At 41.8% G+C, this 21,846-nt stretch overlaps 1 protein-coding gene across 3 annotated transcripts in view; it reads right to left on the bottom strand.

Moving 5' to 3' along the window:
• The window catches only part of CSMD3 (CUB and Sushi multiple domains 3), a 1,171,353-nt gene that overhangs the window by 638,573 nt on the left and 510,934 nt on the right, over window positions 1-21,846 (bottom strand). For all 3 annotated transcript variants that reach the window (XM_065399724.1, XM_065399725.1, XM_065399726.1), the window contains one exon: window positions 2,950-3,071. In XM_065399724.1, coding sequence (XP_065255796.1) covers window positions 2,950-3,071 — 122 coding nt within the window. The remainder of the gene's footprint in view (window positions 1-2,949; window positions 3,072-21,846) is intronic.

Raw genomic sequence — 21,846 nt, 5'->3', positions numbered from 1 at the left:
GATGGTATGGCTGATGTGATTAGGCCCTATGATGGTGTCACTTGAATAGATATGTGGACAGAGTTGGCATCGGGCTTTGTTACAAGGATAGGTTCCTGGGTCAGTGTTTTTGTTCAGTGATGTGTGGTTGCTGGTGAGTATTTGCTTTAGGTTGGGGGGTTGTCTGTAAGTGAGGACAGGTCTGTCTCCCAAGATCTGTGAGAGTAAAGGATCATCTTTCAGGATAGGTTGTAGATCTCTGATGATGCGCTGGAGAGGTTTTAGTTGGGGGCTGAAGGTGACAGCTAGTGTTGTTCTGTTATTTTCTTTGTTGGCCCTGTCTTGTAGGAGGTGACTTCTGGGTACTCGTCTGGCTCTGTCAATCTGTTTTTTCACGTCAGCAGGTGGGTATTGTAGTTTTAAGAATGCTTGATAGAGATCTTGTAGGTGCTTGTCTCTATCTGAGGGATTGGAGCAAATGCGGTTATATCTTAGAGCTTGGCTGTAGACAATGGATCGTGTGGTGTGTCCTGGATGGAAGCAGTCTCTACGCAAAAGAATTAATGGACACAAATCTGACATCAGGAATCATAATACTCAAAAACCAGTGGGAGAACACTTTAACCTGTCTGGCCATTCTTTGACAGAAAAACTTCAAAAACAGACTCCAACGAGAGACTGCTGAGCTGGAATTGATATGCAAACTAGACACAATCAACTCAGGGCTAAATAGGGATTGGGAATGGCTGAGCCATTACAAACATTGAATCTATCTCCCCTTGTAAGTATTCTCACACTTGCTTCTTATCAAACTGTCTGTATTGGGCTATCTTGATTATCACTTCAAAAGTGTTTTTTCTCTTACTTAATTGGCCTCTCAGACTTGGTAAGACAACTCCCACCTGTTCATGCTCTCTGTATGTGTGTATATATATCTCCTCAATATATGTTTCACTCTATATGCATTCGAAGAAGTGGGTTGTAGCCCACGAAAGCTTATGCTCTAATAAATTTGTTAGTCTCTAAGGTGCCACAAGTACTCCTGTTATTATCACTGTTAAGATGTACTTAAAACTGCTGTTGTGTTTGGAGAACCGGTGCATATCCACCAAATCTGCCTGCCACTGCGCATCCACATCTGAAACAATGGTCTTGTTTCTTTTAAAACGTATTCAAGCCAGTTTGTGTAAAGTGTAAGCATCCTGGTCTGAAAGTCATGCTGTTACCTGTCTTCTGTTTAAAGTTTTACTATGCTTTCTGGCCACTTGAAAAAGAGGGTTGACCCCGCCGAAGCTCCCAACTTCCCCAGGGGCGTAATATATTTTCTTTAACAGAGCCGTCTGTGTAGACATGACTGTTACAGGTACCGTCTTTTACTACCACGAGTATGAAAGGGGACACATTCATATTGACACATTTAAATAAGTTTTATTAATCGCCTGGTTTAACACGACCTTTTACAGCCGCCTGTAAAAATGGATGCCATGACCCCTACCATAAGGGAGTCTCAGATGGTTCATTCTTCCATTTTGTCCTTTTCGGCTTGAGATCTGTGTCTCAGACATGAGCAAAAACAGCTGACGCACGATATATTTACTTCCACAGGGCTTCCGATGTGTAAGTTCTTAAAGGCCTCTAAAAAGGCATCGTCGACCTGTTGAGAGATTTTCAGAAAAGAAACTGTGTAAGTACCCCCACTGCTTGTTTTTTAATTTACGCAACCCCCGGTTCCTACCCCATTACCCACCCCTCCTTGACCGCCGCTTCTTAATCATTCATTTTACCTGAGCGCCGTCTTTTCCATTCGCTTTGTCCGCCGGTGCCTCCCCCGAGCCGCGATCGCCTTCCACCTCCTGAGGGGGTGGACAAAGAGAGGCCGTCACGCTCATCGGGGTGCCTCACGAGGGTTTCGGGGTCGGGTTCCTGCGTATCCCTCAACGGCTGGGTCAAAGGGTCCTCCTCGGAACTGTCGCTGATGTAGCGCTGTCTCCACACAAGTCCAAAGGTGCTCGGGGCTAAAACAAAGTCCGAAGTTCTCACGGAGGTGGTGAAAGAGTCCATGTTTCCTCTCAGCAGCTTTTCCGTGATTTCGAAAACACGTGTCCTTGGTAAGAGGACAGTCCTCTGTCTGGCGCTGGGACTTATGGGGTAATGGTGCTGCACTCTGATTGGCGGAGGGTCTTGGGAGGAGTTCTTAGAGGGATCACACGACCCACTTCCGGATGGGTCACCCCCCGCCCCAGAAGTCACCCTGATTGGTCAAAATCTCCTCTCGGGGCGGTCCTTTCGGGACAAAACCCCTCCTGATTGGTAGAGGGTGGTGGGAGGAGTTCTTAGAGGGGTCACCTTGCTTCCGGTCAGGTGGCACCTTGACCCCGGAAGTAATACCCCCATGGGTGGGACTTCCAGTGACAGGCAGGAGGGACCAAGGAGGGGCTAGGGTTTGATTGATGGTAGGGCCCTTATACTACTTTGGATCATTGGCTTCCCCAGCCCGGGCTGGGTACTGACGAGGAGCGTGCTATGATCCATGCCCTCCCAGGGAGCTGTGATTAGTAACGGAGATGGGAAGTTACTAGCAGACCCTGAGTCCAGGGAAAAGTGATGAGGTGTGAGGGGTAACTGCAACCGGTTCTACGGAGGCTTTTCCAGTCCCATCCTGAGGCAAAGACCTGCATGAGATGTGCACAGCCCTTGATATAGTGGTAACTTTATTCTACTAAGTATCACTTTTGTGGAAACTACTGTGAATTACATCAAAAACATGATAGCGTCTACTGGAAAACAAAAAGCAAAATACTCTAGAGGTAGATATTCATCATTCTTTCAATATCTGTCCATACATAACCAATAATGTTCATAGAAATATGAACTGCACTTTAGTAATAAATAATATTAAAATAAATATTAGAGTCTGTGCATGCTTTTGTACTGTTGCTGTTTTAAACTAGCACTAAGTTTTAAACTTACCTTATTGGTATGTATAGCTGTGATGACCCAAACACATTGAGCATTACTGTCATATTGGAATGGAAAATTGGGTGATGTGAAGGTGCCACTGGGTCCCTGAAGATTAGATCCACAAGTCTTTACTGCAAAAATAAAATGTTTAACTTATAATTCATGCATGAAACATGTACAGCAAATGCATAAAACATTCTCTCTCAAACATTAAAAATATGCAAAGGATTAAAATACCAGTTAAGAATATATCCATTGCAATATAAGATCATCATATTTGTGTTGCATTATTCAGGGACACCAGTAAAATGCACATACTCTAAGGTTCAAGATATTACCTTTGAAGACACAAAACAGAAACTAGCTGTGATTAAAAGAGTATGCACGAAGATTATATAAAGTAACTGTTCTATTTATTTTAAATAAATCAGAATAATGTAAAAAAGATAAATACATTATTTCATTACTCTTAATAAATACCTGTAAAGAGAAGTGTTCATATACCAGACTTAATGACAAAGCGCACTATTATTACTGGAGTGTTTTTGAGGATTAGTTGTCCTTTGTTCATGCTAGCACGTCTATTGCTGTTATCTCTGCTGGAGTTACATTCATCGTTGCAACAATGAAATCTTTCAAAGGGAACTCTGCAGATTCTGCCCTTATATGAAGTAAGCTATACCAGTTTTTAAAGAACAGAGCATGTGAACTATTAAGTAAATGTATTTAAAAAAAAGTCAGTTGTGACTACTTATAGATAGAGCAGGGTATCTTACATTTTGATGTAGTACTAGTGAAAACAGTGTTCTAGCAAAATATGAAACATTAACAGATTTTTCTTCTCTGTTTAGGATGAGATTCTGCCACCCTTATTCATGATGAGTAGCACTTTACCCCACAAATATTCTCTGAAGTCAATGGGACCATTTGTGCAGAAAGGTGCTATATTACCTAGTAGGTGAAATCCTGGCCCTGTTCAAGTCAATTGAGAGTTTTGTCATTGGCTGCCGTAATGACAGGATATCACACAGCGTGAATAAGCATACCCTAAACAACATACAAGCCAAGCCTCTCACAGAGATAGTATATATAGGCTTCGTGTCTGTGTTGTTTCTTTGACATTTTGTATACCTGTGCTGAAAACATTCCTGATCAACCTTTTTCTGGGTTAAGCAATATATTTGACAAGCAACCTCAGCTATATCTGAGCCTTTTGTCATGTTTCTGTGCTGATTCCTATAGCATTGTAGTGAGTAAGCTGCAGAAGCAGAAAAATAATTGCTCATGCTGGAGTCTGGCAGACCATTTCACTTCACTGATTTAAATTTTGACTATGATAGGTGAATCTGTCATACAATTTGCTTACACTTTGACAAAGCATGCTAATTTTGGCAGGGGTAGACAGTAAATCAAAGCTAGCTTGTTCTAAGATGCAGATCTTTTCTTGAGGGTCCTGAGGTTTTCATAAATGGAAACTTAGGTTTACTAAGATACTAAAGAAGTCCACACGCTGTTCATTACCTATTCTTTGTTCCAACCTTAGATAATCCAACTCATGTTTACATTTCCTGCAGTAACTTCCATCTGCATTTCCAGTGGTAACTAACTACAGTATGCATGTCACTCAGCAAATTTGAGAGAGTAAGAGATCAAGTTAGTAGATTCATTGAACACACTCTCCAAGTTTCATTCACACCAATTGTTCTCCTTTGCAAATCTACACAAAAAATATTTACTATATCAAGAAATGTCTTTAAAGCTTAGAAATAATATCTAAAAACCATCAGTATAATTTCTTTGTTCTCTCCACTTTGACTGTGTGACTAGCATGGCTCATTTAGCTATCTTTGCGCAAAGAGTATTTGAAAATGTTTCTGCAAAGGAAAATATTTTGAAAACACTACTACTACAGAAAAGAAAGAGCAGAAGATATTTTATAACAAGCTCAATGTTCTTAACAAGAACGTAAAAATTATCATGAAATTATTGTAGTTTCTATAACACCCAAGAATGATTATCTCCGAAGATTCTTTTCCTCAATATCAACAAGAGGTTTGTGGAAAAGTGATGGGTTTGACATGAGTCTTGGAAGTCATGGTAAATACTGTTAATCTATTAAAGCCTTCAGCATCACCTGTTTCAAATCTGTTGAATTTGCATAAATATTGTGTTATATAATTTTTTGTCAAAGAAACCAAGGGCCTGGGTTAGGTGCATTGTGCTTTAAATGGTTTATAAATCAAAATAACTATATGAAAACATTGCTTGTATTTGTTAATTAACCAATGCCACACACAATTGCACCTCCACATTCTCTTGCAACTTAATAGGTTCCATATATCTCTAAATCTCATACAAATGTCATGCATATCTATATCAAAATACAGTGGCATGGCAAGAAAATTGAAGAACCTGGAGTAGATTATTTAATATATTTTTTTCGTCTGCAACTTCCATAACTGTATTTATCTAGTAGGCTTCTTTCAAACACTGATGACTCACAAATAATAAAATACACAAAACCATCACAGATTCGAACAACACACAACTCATGGCTGAGGACAGACTAAGGAGAAAAAAGAAGGGATAAATGGGAGTCCTAGTTTTTTGAGGATGCAAATATAAAGCAGTAGAGCCATTATTCAATTTCATTTTAAGATGGCTTTAGATACAGTACCACATAAAAGGCTACAACATTGTCAGATTCTGAAATCCCACTGAAATCAAATAGGAAAAAAACCCCAAATTTTTAGATTGTTAGATTTTTAACTATGTTATCCTTGATCTGATGTAGAGCTGTCAGCTGAATCCATATTATTCTCCTCCCTCACCCGCAAAAAATAGAGCATACAAACCACTGAATAAATATCTAAAAGCAAGAACTCAGAGAGCTGTGATTATTTTTAGGGGTAGCGGAACAGTTTCCACTTAGAAGTAGTAGTAGTGAAAACAAAATTCTTGCAAAATATACAAAGTTAGTATATTCCTTTTATTTTTTTAATGATTCATATACAAACCAAGTCTCATTCACACAGAAGGAAAGTAAACACAAAGCAGCAAGTTTGTTTCCTTAATATCTCTAAGATATCCCACATTTCTTGTTTGAAAACTTTTCCTGACAACCCTTCTGATGTCAAGGCATACCTCAAAAGCCATCTCACCTAAGTATTAACTTGTTGTAATGTTTCTGTGCTGATTCCTACAGCACTGCAGGGAATAAGTAAAAAAGAAGAAATTCACTGTTAACAATGGATTCTAGTTATAGATCAGATAATAATCAATGCTCAGTGTTAGGCTCAGTAGTGCAAGTGGTGCCTCGGGGGAGGCAGTATCTAACGGGGAGCACGTGACCAGTCCAGGGCCCCCACGCTCTCCCCATCCCCTCCTACGTACCTGGGGTGGGTAGGAGGGGGCTCTGTCCTCCTCCCGCTGCACCGGAGACTTTGGAACTTCAGCAGCGAAAGGAGCAGAACGTGAGGCCGCTGGGTGGCCCCATGCCCGCAGCTCCTCCGATGCAGCTGTACCATCCCCCAGCCCTTTCAAGCAGGGTCTCCTCTGTTTATACAGCAGCCCCGCCGGAGGACAGGGCTGTGGGCGGGGCTGGGGGCATTATCGACACGCTGAAGGAGCTGCCAGCATGGGCCCACGGTGGCCCCATGTTCTGCTCCTCCTGTGTCTTTCCAGAACGCCATACAGCTATAAATATCTTGCTGGTACAGCATATTGGACTGTACCGCCCTACTTGTACTGCTGGTTAGGCTCCACAGGCGCTGACTTTTGTTTTTGCTGGTGGGTGCTTTTCACCTCTGGTTTCACTGTACACCATGTATGTGCTTCTGCCATCTACTGGTGGCCCGTGGATGCTGGGCACCCCCTATTATTTTTGGTCGGTCCTTGATCCCCGGATCACGCTCGGAGTCTACGCCTATGTTAGACTTGATCTTATTTCCAGTATACTGGATAATAAACATACAAGAAAGATATGCCAATGCCAAATGACATTATATAGGTATGATTTGCCAGTATCAAAAAAGTGGAAGGCTAGATCGAGACAAAAATTGAGGTAACATGTTGATATCAAGGGGCAGAAGTTGCACATCATTGACGAGGAAAATGGTCCATAAAAGTTCCATATTTAGCTTCAGTTAGGAAAGCAAATAGAGTACAGATATATAGAGTAGGGATATCAATACCTCAGAAGATATCGCTGAGGACATGGTGCAAAGGGCTACACCATTTTTGGAGTCTAGACTAACCTAGACTTTATTTCATGAAGAATATTCAATAATTGTATAAGGTATAGAGAGACCAAAAAGGATATTAATGGCTGAGATATTCCTAAATATTAGGAAACATTAGAAAAGGTAGGTTTATATCCATTTAGAAGAGGAGATTATGAGAGGAAATTTTTCCAAGAGGCACTGAAAAAGTGAATGACACACAACTTTTTAAGAGGGCAATGCACCTGACAAGTAATAGGAGATTAAATGAAGTTAAGAAAGGATCAGATATATTTTTATTTTTAATATACAGACTAATTACTATGTGAAATGGATTCTCAAAAAACAGTAACTGAAGAAACTGCAGCTCTGGGAATATGTTTGTTCAGAGAAATAGGTAAGAGTACACTGGCCCCATTTCACCAAGGAACTTAAGCATGTGCCTAATGTTAAGCTTGAGACTATGTTCACTGAAGTCAATTAAAGTATTCAAGTGCTGAAAATTAGGCATGCTCATAAGTACTTCAGTGAATCATTGCCATTAGAGGGTTTAGAAGTTAGACACATGATCTGCAGAGCCTCCTTCCATCACAAAACATTAACGTAGTATATCATGTCTTAAAAAAAGATCCATGAAGAGAAACTTACAAACAAGAGTAGAGTGTCATGGCAAAGTAATGACTGGCTGGCACCCAAAGGGAGACTTGCTCTTCTGAAATATCACAAAAAAGGGACAGAAGTGCAAGCTATTCAGAGATTGTTAGGATAAGAGTCTAAAAGAACTAATAAATAATTATCTATGTTGAACTGGCTGGAGAGTCATGATCTCTACTCCCAGTCAGTGACAAACATTTCAAATTCTAAACTGCTATGTTATTTTTTTCATTAATATTTTACAATTATCTTTATTTAAGTGTATAGATAGCATGCCTTTTGGTAATGCTTACTTCTTCCTTATGCATATTATTCTGCAATGCACACAAGAAGCTTGTGAGACGAGTGCTTTTGCTTCTGTAATAGAAGTTACACCACTGCTATCACAGTGTGCACATGCATGTGTAATTATATATAATTCTACTCTGCACATGTGACTGAACAAATGTTAGCTGGTTAGGATCATCTAGCATCCAGCTACTATAACTGCAGATTTTTCACTATTGACAGACATGTCCGACTCTGCCTTCTATACATCCAGCAGCAAGTTTTCAATTTTGATTATTATTTTTTTAATTTGTCCAATGGAGAAATCAAGGTGAAAAATTGTTTCAAATTGACATTTTCAAACAAAAAAGAAATCCAACAACAATTGTTTGAACTTTTTTGTTTCAGTTTTTTGGAAGCCAAAAGTATGTGGGATTTGGATTTGGAGCCTTCCTTTCCCCTCGCACCCACCCTTATCCTAGCCTATAAAGACAGAGACACCAGCTGATAGGCTGAGGAGCTGAAGAACAGACCTGGATATTTAATCTCTAGACAAAAGCCATAGGTTAGACAGGTCAGCCTCCAGCCCAGAACAACAACCTCTGTGTGAGGTACTACAGAGGCAAGGGCTGGAGAACACAGGAAGTTGGAGGTGTGGAAACTTCCCCTTCCTTGTCCCCAACATTAAAAATGATCTGTTCTCCTTCCCCCTGCTCTCATCCAGCAGAACTTTTTCCTCCATAATGGTTAATGCTTTCTATAATTTTTAGGTTGCCAGGACCCATCTTGAACCATAGTCCACAGAACACAGGTCTTTAGAGCTAGGAGGTGCCAATCTGCCACCCAGGGACTGCTAAGTGTTGTCAGAATAGGACCTGAACTCAGAGAGGAACCCAGTCCTAGAAGATAACTGGCAGAACGCTGGGGGCCCTGATTGGTCCACAGCCCCTGTCTAAACCCAGCACAGGAACAGGAAGTTCTCTATGTAACTGGGATCCACCTTTCTCTGGACTGTGTGCCCCCCACTCCTGTGGCTTGACTTCCTGATATCCTGACTTGGTCTGCCTCTGGTTATCAATCCATGGTTCTGCTCTCAAGTTTGTCTCCTGCTTCTTATCTCCTGGTAACCCGACTCTCCCTACCTCCTGACACTTGACTCTCCGTTTCCCCTCAGGCCTGTCTCGTACTCTGACCTCATGGTATCAGATCGGCCTGACTCCAGCTTTGACCACTAGGTCAGACAGCCCACATCCTAGTCACGACAGAGGCATGCTTATGCCAAATTTCCTAGCAAATTCCCTTGTCACAAATTGATCTTGTCAGGAGTGGAAGACAGGGATGGCTTACTCCATAATTGCCCTATTCTATGCATGCCCCGTGAAGCTCTGGTATGGGCTACTGTCGGAGATAGGATACTGGATAAGATGGACCATGGACTAACCCAATAGGGCAGCTTTTATGTTCTTATGATTCATGGAAAGTTACTTTTCCTCCACTTAACAATGACAATCAGAGCCACAGGTTACATTATGGCTTGCATACACAGTAAGATGCACTTGAAAGAATGTCAGTAATAGAGCAATTTAAGTTGTGTTGTACAGACTAGCCCAGTTCTGTTGTCTCACTCAGATTAAACAGTCTTCCCCTGATTCAGCTCTGTTTAGTATGAGAAGCCTGAAATATTACCTCTCCTGGCTATCTGTAGTAAGGGATGTTGAGCTAGTGCCTAAGTACTGATCTTCTATGGAAAGAAAGTGAGAGGATAGTCCTAGGAACTATCTTCATCCCAAGATCTGGATGTTCCTTTCTCTTTTCTACAAAACCAGGACAGGTGCAGTTAAGGATTGGCCTCTCTCCGCTCAGTTCATGGGCACATTTAGAGGTTCCCCAGTTACACTGAACAGATCAAGAGGTTTGAAAACATTGAAAAGCACTGACTAGTACCTAGTATGAGTATTCCCACTCTAGCCTAGTAATACTTTACAAAATAACTTCCTGTATAGAAAAAAAGTCTTATAAAACATAAATATGGATGAAACAAAATAGTGTTCTATAGAAACAATGCTAAAAACCTATAGATTTAAACAGCCATAACACAACAAAATATGCTGCTAATGGCATGTTAGTGGACAATGAAGAGCATCATTGTATATTCACCATTTTGAAGTTATTCAAACCACCTAATCAAACTAAACCTCATAGTCTGTTATTGCACAGTGTAACCAGTCAAACATGAAAAGTTCTCTTCTATGATACTGAAATGTCTTCATGTTTTTTTCCATGACGATAAAGGGGATTCAAGAACTAGAACTCTGCTTTGATTTTGCAGAAAAAGATTACAGTAGTAATATAGTAGTATGGTGTCATATTCAGGGCCAATGGCTGTCACAATGCTTATTCAAAAATTAAAAGTGAAGAGCTTACAGTATACAGATTTTGAGTTCTTTGAACCAGAGTTTAATGAGGTAAATATGGGGATATACATTTTTCTTGCAACAGAATAAAAACACAAAAAACAGTTACCTACCAGCACTGTAACTGTTGTTCTTTGAGATATGTGTGCAGACGTGTATTCCAGTTAGCTGTGCACGTGCCCAGCACACCAAAGCTGGAGAATTTTGCTCACCAGTAACTTTGGCCCATGTAGCTCCTCCCATGACTATTTACAGTACAGTTACTGTATTGTATTGCTGCAATACAGATAAATAACCATTTTTTCTTCGTAAAGTGATTACAAATGTGTATTCTACTCAGAATGATTCACAAGCAGTATTGGAAGGATGTGGGGCTCCGAGTCTACATAAATAGCAGCGACAGGACTGCTTTTCCAAAGTTTGCATCTGACCAAGATGCAGTCAGCAAAGCGGCTAGTAAAATTTTTAAATGAGTAGAAAACCAAGTAGTGGCCCTGCAAATGTCCTGTATAGAAACATTACTGAGAAATACAAGGGAAGCTGGTTGGGGCCCCCTTGAAAGGAGGAGTAGAAGTCTGAACTGTCCCATATGCCATCATAATCCAGGAAATGATCATTCTGGAAATTGTCTGTGTGGAGACCGTCTGACCCTTCATCCGATTTGCATAGGAGACAAAAAGCCAACGTTTTATAGAGCCCTGCGCAGATACAAAATTTGTATCTGCATCTGATCTGCAATCTGCAAAAATGGTCCACGGATGCAGATATCTGCAGATGTAAAGCAGATATCCAGGGATTTGCAGGGCTCTAACAGTTTAGTCCTTTCCAGATAAAGTGCCAAAATGCCACGTATCAGATCCAAAGTATGAAAGTGCTGTTCATCCACATTTGGCATAGGAAATAATACAGGTAAGTATATTGTTTAATTAAAATGAAACCATCTTAAATAAAAATCTTGGATGCAGCCTTGTGCAGTTTTTCAAAGACCCCTATCTGGAGGATCTGCTATTAAGGCCTGCAGTTCATCCATTCTCCTTGTAGAAATTATAGCAATAAGAAAGGCTGTCTTTTGGCAAAGGAAGGACAGAAAACATGTTGCCAGAAGCTCAAATGGGGGTCCCGTGAGGGCAGACAACACAGTATTAAAGTTCCACAAAGCAACTGCCTCTTTCACAAATGGGAAGAGATGGACAACTCGTTTTAGGGAGGTAACCCCATGCTATGGGTGTCCCTAAACCTCTGACTGCCAGAAGGACAGGTAGTTAATAATTGACTGCCAGAAGGACAGGTAGTTAATAATTGACCTATTCTGTTCATTCCCTCTGAAACATCTTACCACGGTCAGAAGACAGAATACTTAGCTAGATGGACTACTGGTTTGACCCAGTATGGCCATTCTTATGTTCCTACATAATTCAAGATGTCCTGAATGCAAGCTAGCCTCTGTTGAATTCCACAAGGTAGTGACCAAACCAAAAAAGGTTTCCACTTGGCCAAACAGGTAGCCCTAGTGGAGTGTTTTCTACTACTATTAAGTAGAACTTACTGAACACCGTCCTTCCCTCTCACATAACCAGGCAGCACCCATGCCATGAGGTGCAAAGTGCTCAGCACTGGATCACAATTTTGACCATGGTGCTGAGTCAGTAGGTTGGAATAGAGGGGAAGAGATCTGGGAGGTCAAACAGACTGACAAAACTAAAGAAACATCATTGTCTTGGCCAAACTGGCACAATGAGGATCAGTTTGGCCTGATCCAACTTCTGTTTGAGAACACCATGTGGAATGAATGGGATTGCTGTGGGGGGAGGGCATACGTCAGTACTGATCCCCAGTTCAGCTGGAAGGTGTAGTTTAAAGAGCCTGGACTGAGATCCTCTCGACAGCAAAACTGACAGCACTTCTTTCTGTCATTTGTTGCAAAAAGGTCAATAGTCAGAATGCCACATTCTCTGAAGATGGACCTCAGCATGCGCTCTTCAAAAACTACTCATGATTCTGGGAGAAATTCCTGCTGAGGTGATCAGCCAAGTGATTCTGAGCACCTTGTAAGTGAGCAGGTGAAAGAATGAGGTTTTCCTTCTTGCAAAATTGCAAAAAAAAAAAAAAATTAAAAATTTATTGCTTCTGAAAAAGCTGATTGGAGCAGGAGCGCAGCCAGCTTTTTTGCTGCCCTAGGCGGCAGAAGGTCCCGCCCCTGAAATGCCACCCCCAACAGAGGCGGCGGAAGGTCCCGCCCCCGAAATGCCGACGACGACTGGGGCGGCCAAAGATCCGGCCGCTGCGGTCACCGCCCCCCAAATGTTAGCACCCTAGGCGACCGCCTAGGTCGCCTAATGGGTTGCGCCAGCCCTGGGTTGGAGTGGTCTCTTCCTTGCTTGCAATACCAATGCAATGCATTGGTATTGTTGATGAGAATATGTGCCCTTGATGTGTGCCCGAAAACCTGGCACACATTGTAAATGGCTCTAAGCTCCATGACTTTGATATGAAAGGAAGCTTCCTATTCTGTCCACAAACTTTGAACTTTCAATGTCCCCAGATACACTCCCCAAGCTACTGGGGAGACATTGGTAACTGTGGTCCTGATCAGTGGAGGATGGGCAAAAGGAACACCTTCACAAATGTGTACCTGATCCGTCCACCAATAGGACATCCAATAACTGACAATTCAGGAAGTATACCAACTTCAAACAGCCCTGAAGAGGATGAAGGTGCAGTCATGCATGCTGAACCACATAAGTGCACACGGCCATATGGCCTAACAACTTCAGGCATACACTGATCATACTTCAAGGATAAGCATGAATGGACAGACACAGGAAACTAATTGCTTGAAGTAGTTCATTTGACAGAAACACCACTACCTCTAAGCTCTTCATTAGCCTTATTAAAAACTGAGGCAAAGTATTTGTTAAAATGTTGGGCTATGCATAGATTATCTTTAATCCCCATGCCACCATCAGTGGTTAGTGGTCCCACTTCTTCTTTCTTCTTTTATTTTTATTTATATGGCTATAGAACCTTTTACTATTGATTTTAATTTACTTTGCAAGATCCAACTCTGTTTGGTTTTTAGCAGATCTTACTTTATCTCTACACTTTCTGACCTCCAAGAGGTAGCTTTCCTTGCTGATCCATCCCATCTTCCATTCCTTGAAGGCTTTCTGCTTTCTCTTACTCAACTGTTTGAGATGCTTGCTCATCCAGCTTGGTTTGCATCCCTTCCCTATGAATTTTTCCCCTTGCTTGGGATGCAGGCTTCAGATAGTTTCTGCAACTTTGACTTAAAGTAATTCCATCTTAATATGACAAGATTCTTAGGCACAGAAGTGAAGGAATCCCTCACCATGGAGTCATACAGCAAAGAGGAAAAGGAAGGAAGCAGAGCCAATTGTTATCTCCTGCGGTAACACTTGCCCAGCTCAGAGTGAACCACCCCAATCTCTGTCTGCAGGATAGGCAGCTCAAGAGAGGAAACTACCAATGGGATCAGTGACCTCACCCTTCACTGAACCGAGAATCAGGGCCTTGTAGATCAATCTACATCCCAAGGGTTCCAAGGAGGTCACTGAGGATAAGGTGGCACTGGTGGCCAGTAGGAACTGGGCCAAGAGCCCCTTTTCCCTACTGTGGAAGTAGTGCTGATTCTGGTACTGATGGTAATCCCCAGGAGGTCTCGCTGACTTTAGAGAACAGTGCCTCAAAGTTGAGGAGAGGGGGAAAGATTTCCTCAAGATCGAGCTCGGGGTCTTTCCAATTAGTTTGGTGGCAACAGAGGAGCCACTCCAGTCAGAGGCAGGAAATGTCCAGCCTCAACTGAAGCCCAATATGCAGATAACATTGGTAACCATGATAGTAAAGTAGCTGATGCCATGAGTACCTGTAGGGGCATCACTCTCACATTCAGTACCAGAACAGATGTCCCCATTAATGTTGAGGCTGGTACATTCCCATAAATGTGATCAGCACCAAAACTGTCATCTGTTCTGAAGACTGTCTCTGTGCCAATGAGCCTCTTGGTACCGGGAAAGAGGACTACCTCTTTCCCGGGACCAAGGACTACTTCTGCACCTTTAGTATTAAGCAGTGCATAAAATGGTGCCAACAATAGCGATAAGTCTGCAGCGAGTCCAGGTGGTGCCGAGGACACAGAAGAAGCCACCGCAGCTGAATGTTCCTGAGTTAATGGTGAGTCAGGAACAAAAAGGCAGAGCAAGTTTGATGCTGCCTGATACACCAACGGTGCAGAATCACTAGGTGCCGACACCGATGTCATCAGTACTGGACTCAATGGGCATCCCACAGACTGTACCAGAATTGCCAGGGTGATATCTAGCTGATCTAGGGTTACCTAGGGAGGTGGTGGAATCTCCATCCTTAGAGGTTTTTAAGACCCGGCTTGACAAAGCCCTGGTGGGATGATTTAGTTGGGGTTGGTCCTGCTTTGAGCAGGGGGTTAGACTAGATGACCTCCTGAACTTCTATGATTCTATGATCCCATCTGGGTAGACAGTGAAGCTCTATCTTGAGTAAGGGAAAAATCACATTGCCGGTCTTCACTCCTTTTATGAAAGGAGGAGGAATCTCTCTGAGATCTGGAGTGGCTCCAGTCTCTAGAATCAGAATCTTGCTGTGGAACAATGGCTTGTGCCAGCTCCAAAGCTCTCTGAAGGGCCAGACCATCTGTGGATGTCCGAAGAGGGCCTCCTCCACAAGGCATTGTTTCAGGTGCAAGTATCTATCCACCTGCATTCTCTTTTTGAACTTACATATGGAGCACTTTTCTGTAATGTACCCTTCCCAAGGCATAACAAAGATCAAGTGTGGGGGTCACTAGGAGGTATAGTCACTCCATACAACAGGCAGTGGTTAAAACTGATGAGGGCATCACAATAGGCTAAATCCTATTTAACTAGCTACTACTAAGGAACTGAGTCCTAAGTTAACTAATTAACTAGCAACACAAGATCACAGGAAAGCACTGTGACCGAAAAACGCAAGATACCACACCAGACAGAACTTGCTGACTCAAGTTACGGATTGTGAGAAGAAACTGATGGAGGTCAAGGCGGCTCTGACCTTAAAAAACCATGGGAGGGACTACAAGGGGACAAAGGCACAAGCACCACCCCGATGGATACTGCTAAGCAAAATTCCCCAGCTATGGTGTCCTGGGAGCATGCACACCTAAGTGGAATACACTGCTGCTAGCACTAGAACACCACTTCATACCTGAATTCTTCATACTTGTCCCTCCTTCAGAGACTCAGACTTTAAGGTCAGAAGGGACCATCATGATCATCTAGTCTGACCTGCTACACATTGCAGGCCACAGAACCTTACCCACCCACTCCTGTAATAGACCCCCTAACCTCTGGCTGAATTACTGAAGTCCTCAAATCATGATTTAAAGACATCAAGGTTACAGAGAATCCACCATTTACACTAGTTTAAACCTGCAAGTGCCCCATGCTGCAGAGGAAGGCAATAAACCCCCATGGTCTGTACCAATCTGACCCAGGAGTAAATTCCTTCTCATCCCCAAATATGACAATCAGTTGGACCCTGAGCATGTGGGCAAGATCCACCAGCCAGACACCTGTGAAAGAATTCTCTGTAGTAACTCATATGCCTCTCAATCTAGTAACCCATCACCAGCCACTGGAGATATTTGCTGCTAGCAGTCACAGATTGGCTAAACGCCATTGTAGGCAGTCTCATCATACCATCCCCTTCATAAATTTATCAAGCTCAGTTTTGAACACAGTTAGATTTTTTGCCCCTCCCCACTCTCCTTGGAAGGCTGTTCCAGAACTTCACTCCTCAGATGGTTAGAAATCTTCATCTAATTTCAAGCCTAAATTTGTTGATGACCAGTTTATATCCATTTGTTCTTGTGTCCCCACTGGTGCCTAACTTAACTAACTCTTCTTCCTCTTTGTGAGAGCCTTCTGTATTCCTATTTTTGCAATCTGAGTTCTCAGTTTAATTATTTGTATGTTGCAGGGATGCAGTGATACATGTCCCAGAATCACAAAGCAGAAAAGCCAACGTTCTGCAGGGACCTCAAACTTATCATATGGATTCTTCTAAAATATTGAGACAGTATTGTGTGCCTTCTTGGTGAAGGGTTATATAAATCGGCACACACACCTTGGAAAGCTTAATCGGTTATCACTTCAACTGAGCCAAGATTATGGTCACATAAGCCAACCTCCTAGCATCAGTCAAAATCTGAGCTGCTGTATTTTGTCCTAATTGTGGCCTATTAATCCTACAAGTGGGAACACCAATAAATGATTCATCACTATGATCAGTTCTTTTCTAGTTTACTCTGGTGTCCGCTAGGGTTTTGTCTTGAATTTGTTTCATTATTATTCATCATGTATTTGCTTTGTTTTGTGGAACTGATTTAAATACATGGATTAGATTTCCATTCCTATGCAGATGAAACATGTGTTTGAAGATTAGTCCTCTATTTCCAATTATTATATTAGCTTCTCAAGAGAACAGAGACATGGATGCCTAATATTTAAAACCAAATACTATTACCAATAAACTAACAATTGATGGTTCTAGACACAAGATCAAGACTTGACCCCTGTTCCTACTGAAATCCATGAGGAATATTTCCACTGATGTCAGTGGAAGTAGGAGAAAGCTCTTAAACAGAAATACCAAACAACAACAAATAAGCCTGATATATAAAAATACTTGGTTGATGGTGTATGTATGTAGTTAAGAGTCTCTAAAATTGCAAAATCTCCTATATTTTTGAATGGGCTTTCCCTACCACAGCTTACTTGGCTTTTGCACCTCTAGGTAATTAAAAGTGTTTGCCCAAATTACATTAGTGTGATTTCATAATCAATTTTAGCAAATTAACTGAATGTTTCCCACAGCACACAGTCTGATATTATATGGATCACAAACATGGAGAAACAGATCATTCCTAATTATAAATATAACTGTTCTCACACACACAATGTTCTCTAACTCAATGCATGAATACAGTTCTGAGTGGGGAAGGGAAATCAGTTCTCTCCATTCCAGGGTCCCAATTCTGTATCTTTGATGTCAAATGTGAGTTTTATCATTGATTTCAGTGGCGCTTATGGATCCTGTGTATGGATCAAGTACAAGAAAGGGAAAAACTGCTAGCTGGTAGTTTTGCTGGACTGGGAACTGAACCACCAGTACCTCAGCAGTACTAAGAAGCAGCCATGAAAGGGATGATGATAGATATTGACCCTATCCTGATAAGAGACATAGTCCAAAAATATGGCAGAACTAGCAAAATCTAGGTTTTAAAAATATTTCACACCTTTACTTGCACTATAATATACCTGGCCAGATTCTTAGTTCAGTTAATCAAGATAGGTAATGGAAGTATGTTGATGTATACCTGCTGAGGATCCAAACTACCATTTTCAAAGTAAACACCATCTTCAGAACTGAAAAGTTTTTGTTGTCAAAAGTAGATATATATTTAGATATATTATAAACATGAATGCTGCATGTTTAATGAAGCCCTATAGATTAGAATAGAAAGAAAGTGGAGGAGACACTTGAACAGCGAAGTATTAGAGACATTAAATTACCTTTTTGCATGAGTCTTTATTGTTAAATATGATACAGTTCTCACTGAAATCAATAGAAAGACTTCCCATTAACTTAAAATGGTGCTAGAATGGACGTAGGTGTAATAGTGGGCAATACCGACAGTGATGATATGCAAATGATATGTAAAAAAAAAACAGTGGAGGCCTTGGAAAACTGGAAGGCCCAATATTTGCTTTACTCAGAAAAAAATACAAATAAAACAGTCGTGGATGACCTTGGCAATTAAGAACAGATCAGGTCACTCTCAGTTGGGGAATCTGATTGAGAACATCCAATCTATGTACAACACAACTTCTGTGTTTGTCTGTTTTGTGCCAAAACCTCAGTTGTGTGTGCAAATTAGGTAGTTCAGCTTGTTAGGGTTCTTTGCAAAAATTAATAAATTAGTAGACAAAGTCTACCAGATAGACACAATTTAATTGTTTTCAAAATGCTATTAATTAGATCACTCATAAGAGCTTACAGAGGAAAAATGTTAAAAACTGGTTAAACTAGAAAAACTGGGAAAAAAAGACCAGTGAATGAAGTTAGTAACAGGATGCCCTGCAATTAAGCTACTGGTGGAGTATGCCCAGGTTAGTATTGTTATCAGTGTTCTCCAATGCATTTATTAATCAAGTGGATTTTTAGCAGAGATGGTCCAAAACCGAATCACAAAATATACAACTCCTAGAGCTGTCTACTCTCTTTTCCTTTGTTCCTTCAAGGTTCAAACAGAGAGGGGGAAAAATGAAGTGACTTTTAAATGTTTGTGTTTTTATTTTTAATAGATAATTTCCCAATTTCTTGGGGTCACTAAACTTTAGGAAAAGTTATTTTTGATGAATTGCATAGAAACTCCTCCCTACCTCCCCCTATCTGTAAATCTATATTCAAAGATGCAAATGACAAACACCATACGAGCAAAGTGTGGTTAAAAACTCACAAAAATCTCAGCTTTTGTATGTGAAGCTAGCCAGACAAAAATAAAACAACTACAGACTAGGGACCGAATGGCTAGGTAGCAGTTCTGCAGAAAAGGACCTAGGGGTCACAGTGGACGAGAAGCTGGATATGAGTCAACAGTGTGCTCTTGTTGCCAAGAAGGCAAACGGCATTTTGGGCTGTATAAGTAGGGGCATTGCCAGCAGATCGAGGGACATGATCGTTCCCCTTTATTCGACATTGGTGAGGCCTCATCTGGAGTACTGTGTCCAGTTTTGGGCCCCACACTACAAGAAGGATGTGGAAAAATTGGAAAGAGTCCAGCGAAGGGCAACAAAAATGATTAGGGGTCTGGAGTGCATGACTTATGAGGAGAGGCTAAGGGAACTGGGATTGTTTAGTCTCCAGAAGAGAAGAATGAGGGGGGATTTGATAGCAGCCTACAACTACCTGAAGGGGGGTTCCAAAGAGGATGGAACTCGGCTGTTCTCAATGGTGGCAGATGACAGAACAAGGAGCAATGGTCTCAAGTTGCAGTGGGGGAGGTCTAGGTTGGATATTAGGAAACACTATTTCACTAGGAGGGTGGTGAAGCACTGGAATGCGTTACCTAGGGAGGTGGTGGAGTCTCCTTCCTTGGAGGTTTTTAAGGCCCGGCTTGACAAAGCCCTGGCTGGGATGATTTAGTTGGGAATTGGTCCTGCTTTGAGCAGGGGGTTGGACTAGATGACCTCCTGAGGTCCCTCCCAACCCTGATATTCTATGATTCTATGATTCTATGATTCTATGAAAACGTCACTGTTTGGCAAGGTAACAGGAAAATGGTGACTACAAGCAATTTTAACACTTTAGAGAAGGTAAATGACAAGTCTAGAGTTATCTATCCTGAGTTGAAAATAAAAGATTGTGTTCTTTTTTAAATCTGTGTTTGCCTGTTTACATCTGACAGTTGATGCTATTTATAAAGGATTTCTGGGATAGCATATGAATTAATATAATCTATTCTGAAGGCATGTCCCACAATAACTTTTGTCATTGCCATCTGTTTCACTGTGTAAGCAACAGCATTTTTTTAATATTTAAAGAAAAATACTATTTATAAATCCATAGAATAGAGCCTAACAATATAATCACCACCTATGTAATAAGTAAACATATAATATTTACCAATAAATCCTCAAAGAAATTATTCAAGGTAAGATAACCTTTCATTATTACATTTAAAATAAATGTATTCTTATGCAAAATGTTTTGATGGGGTGAAAGAGGAGAGGATTCTCTCCAGCCTGAAATATATCACAAGAATCTCTCATTACTGAAGATTAATTTACATAATTATTTAATCAACATGCTGCCATACATGGAAATATATATACCGCTCCTAAAACCAATTAAACATGATTTTAAGAGGGTTTTGGAATCAACGTAATGAAGTGAGGCTATCCCATGAAAATAATTATCAGTGACGTTCATACCTAGTTACAGTGTTATGATATGAAGTGCAAATCATTTTGTTATAAAAGGAAAAACAAATGTGGAGGAAGCAGGTATAGAATGAAGGTGCAATAATCATTCTAGTGCTGATACCTGAGGTAAAAGTCCCAGCCTCATTGAAGGCAAAGATAAAAATTCCCATTGACTTCTCTAGGGCCAGTATTTCACTCCTGATCTTTTTCAGGGGGAAAAAATCCTGAAAAATAGCCAGGAAAATAGAGAGGGAAAAACAGCTATGGATTTAGCAATGGCATACAACATGAATAGCTATAACTTACTGTAGATGAAAACCTTGATTGTACAATTAAGGGCAAAGAAGCCTATGCTAGTTCAAGCTTGTTACCTACTCCTGTGACTGGTTTTAAAATGGGATGATATTCATGAAGTTCCCCTTAATTATCAGCCTTTTTATACCAAGCCTCAGCAGCATCCATTCAAATATCAGTCTGTTTCAGGGCCGGTGCAAGGAAGTTTTGCGCCCTAGGCGAAACTTCCACCTTGCGCCCCCTCCCCCCCAGCCCTGCGGCAGCTCCCCGCCCTGAGGCGCCCCCGCCCGCGGCAGCTCCCCACCCCCCCGGCCCGGGGAGCCGTGCGGCAGCTCCCCACCCCAGCTCACCTCTGCTCCGCCTCCTCCCCGAGCATGCCGCCCCCGCTCTAATTCTCCTCTCCTCCCAGGCTTGTGGCGCCAAGCAGCTGATTGGCGCTGCAAGCCTGGGAGGCGGGAGAAGTGGAGCGGCGACCGCGCGCTCAGGGAGGGAGTATAGGAATGCTGTAAAAAAAAAATTGGGGGCACTGCTTTTGGCGCCCCCAAATCTTGGCGCTGTAGGCAACCGCCTTGTTTGCCTAAATGGTAGCACCGGCCCTGCATAGCATTGAAGGCCAGAAGTGCCCATCATATCATCTTGTCTGACCTCCTGTACAACACAGGCCATTAAATTACACCCATATACTCCTATATAAAGTCCAAAAATTTCAGTTGAACCAAAACATTTAATTCCACAGGAAATTGAACTATGTGGCACAAGGAGAGAACAGGAGAGACTAAGGGTATGTCTGCACTTCAATTAAAAACCTGCAGCTGGCCTGTGCCACCTGACTCGGGCTAAGGGGCTGTTTAATTGTGGTTTAACTGTTCAGGCTCAGGCTGGAGCTTAGGCTCCAGGACCCTGTGAGATGGGAGGGCTGTAGCCCAAGCCTGAACGTGTACAGGGCAAGTACACAGCCCCTTAGCCCAAGCCCTGCGAGCTCTAGTCAGCTGGCATGGGCCAGCTGTGGGCATCTAACTGCAGAGTAGAGATACCCAAAGG

The sequence above is a fragment of the Emys orbicularis genome, chromosome 2 (assembly GCF_028017835.1).
Source record: "Emys orbicularis isolate rEmyOrb1 chromosome 2, rEmyOrb1.hap1, whole genome shotgun sequence".
NCBI lineage: Eukaryota > Metazoa > Chordata > Testudines > Emydidae > Emys > Emys orbicularis.
Note: the sequence above shows the minus strand (reverse complement) of the source record. Positions and strands in the feature narration are given on the sequence as shown.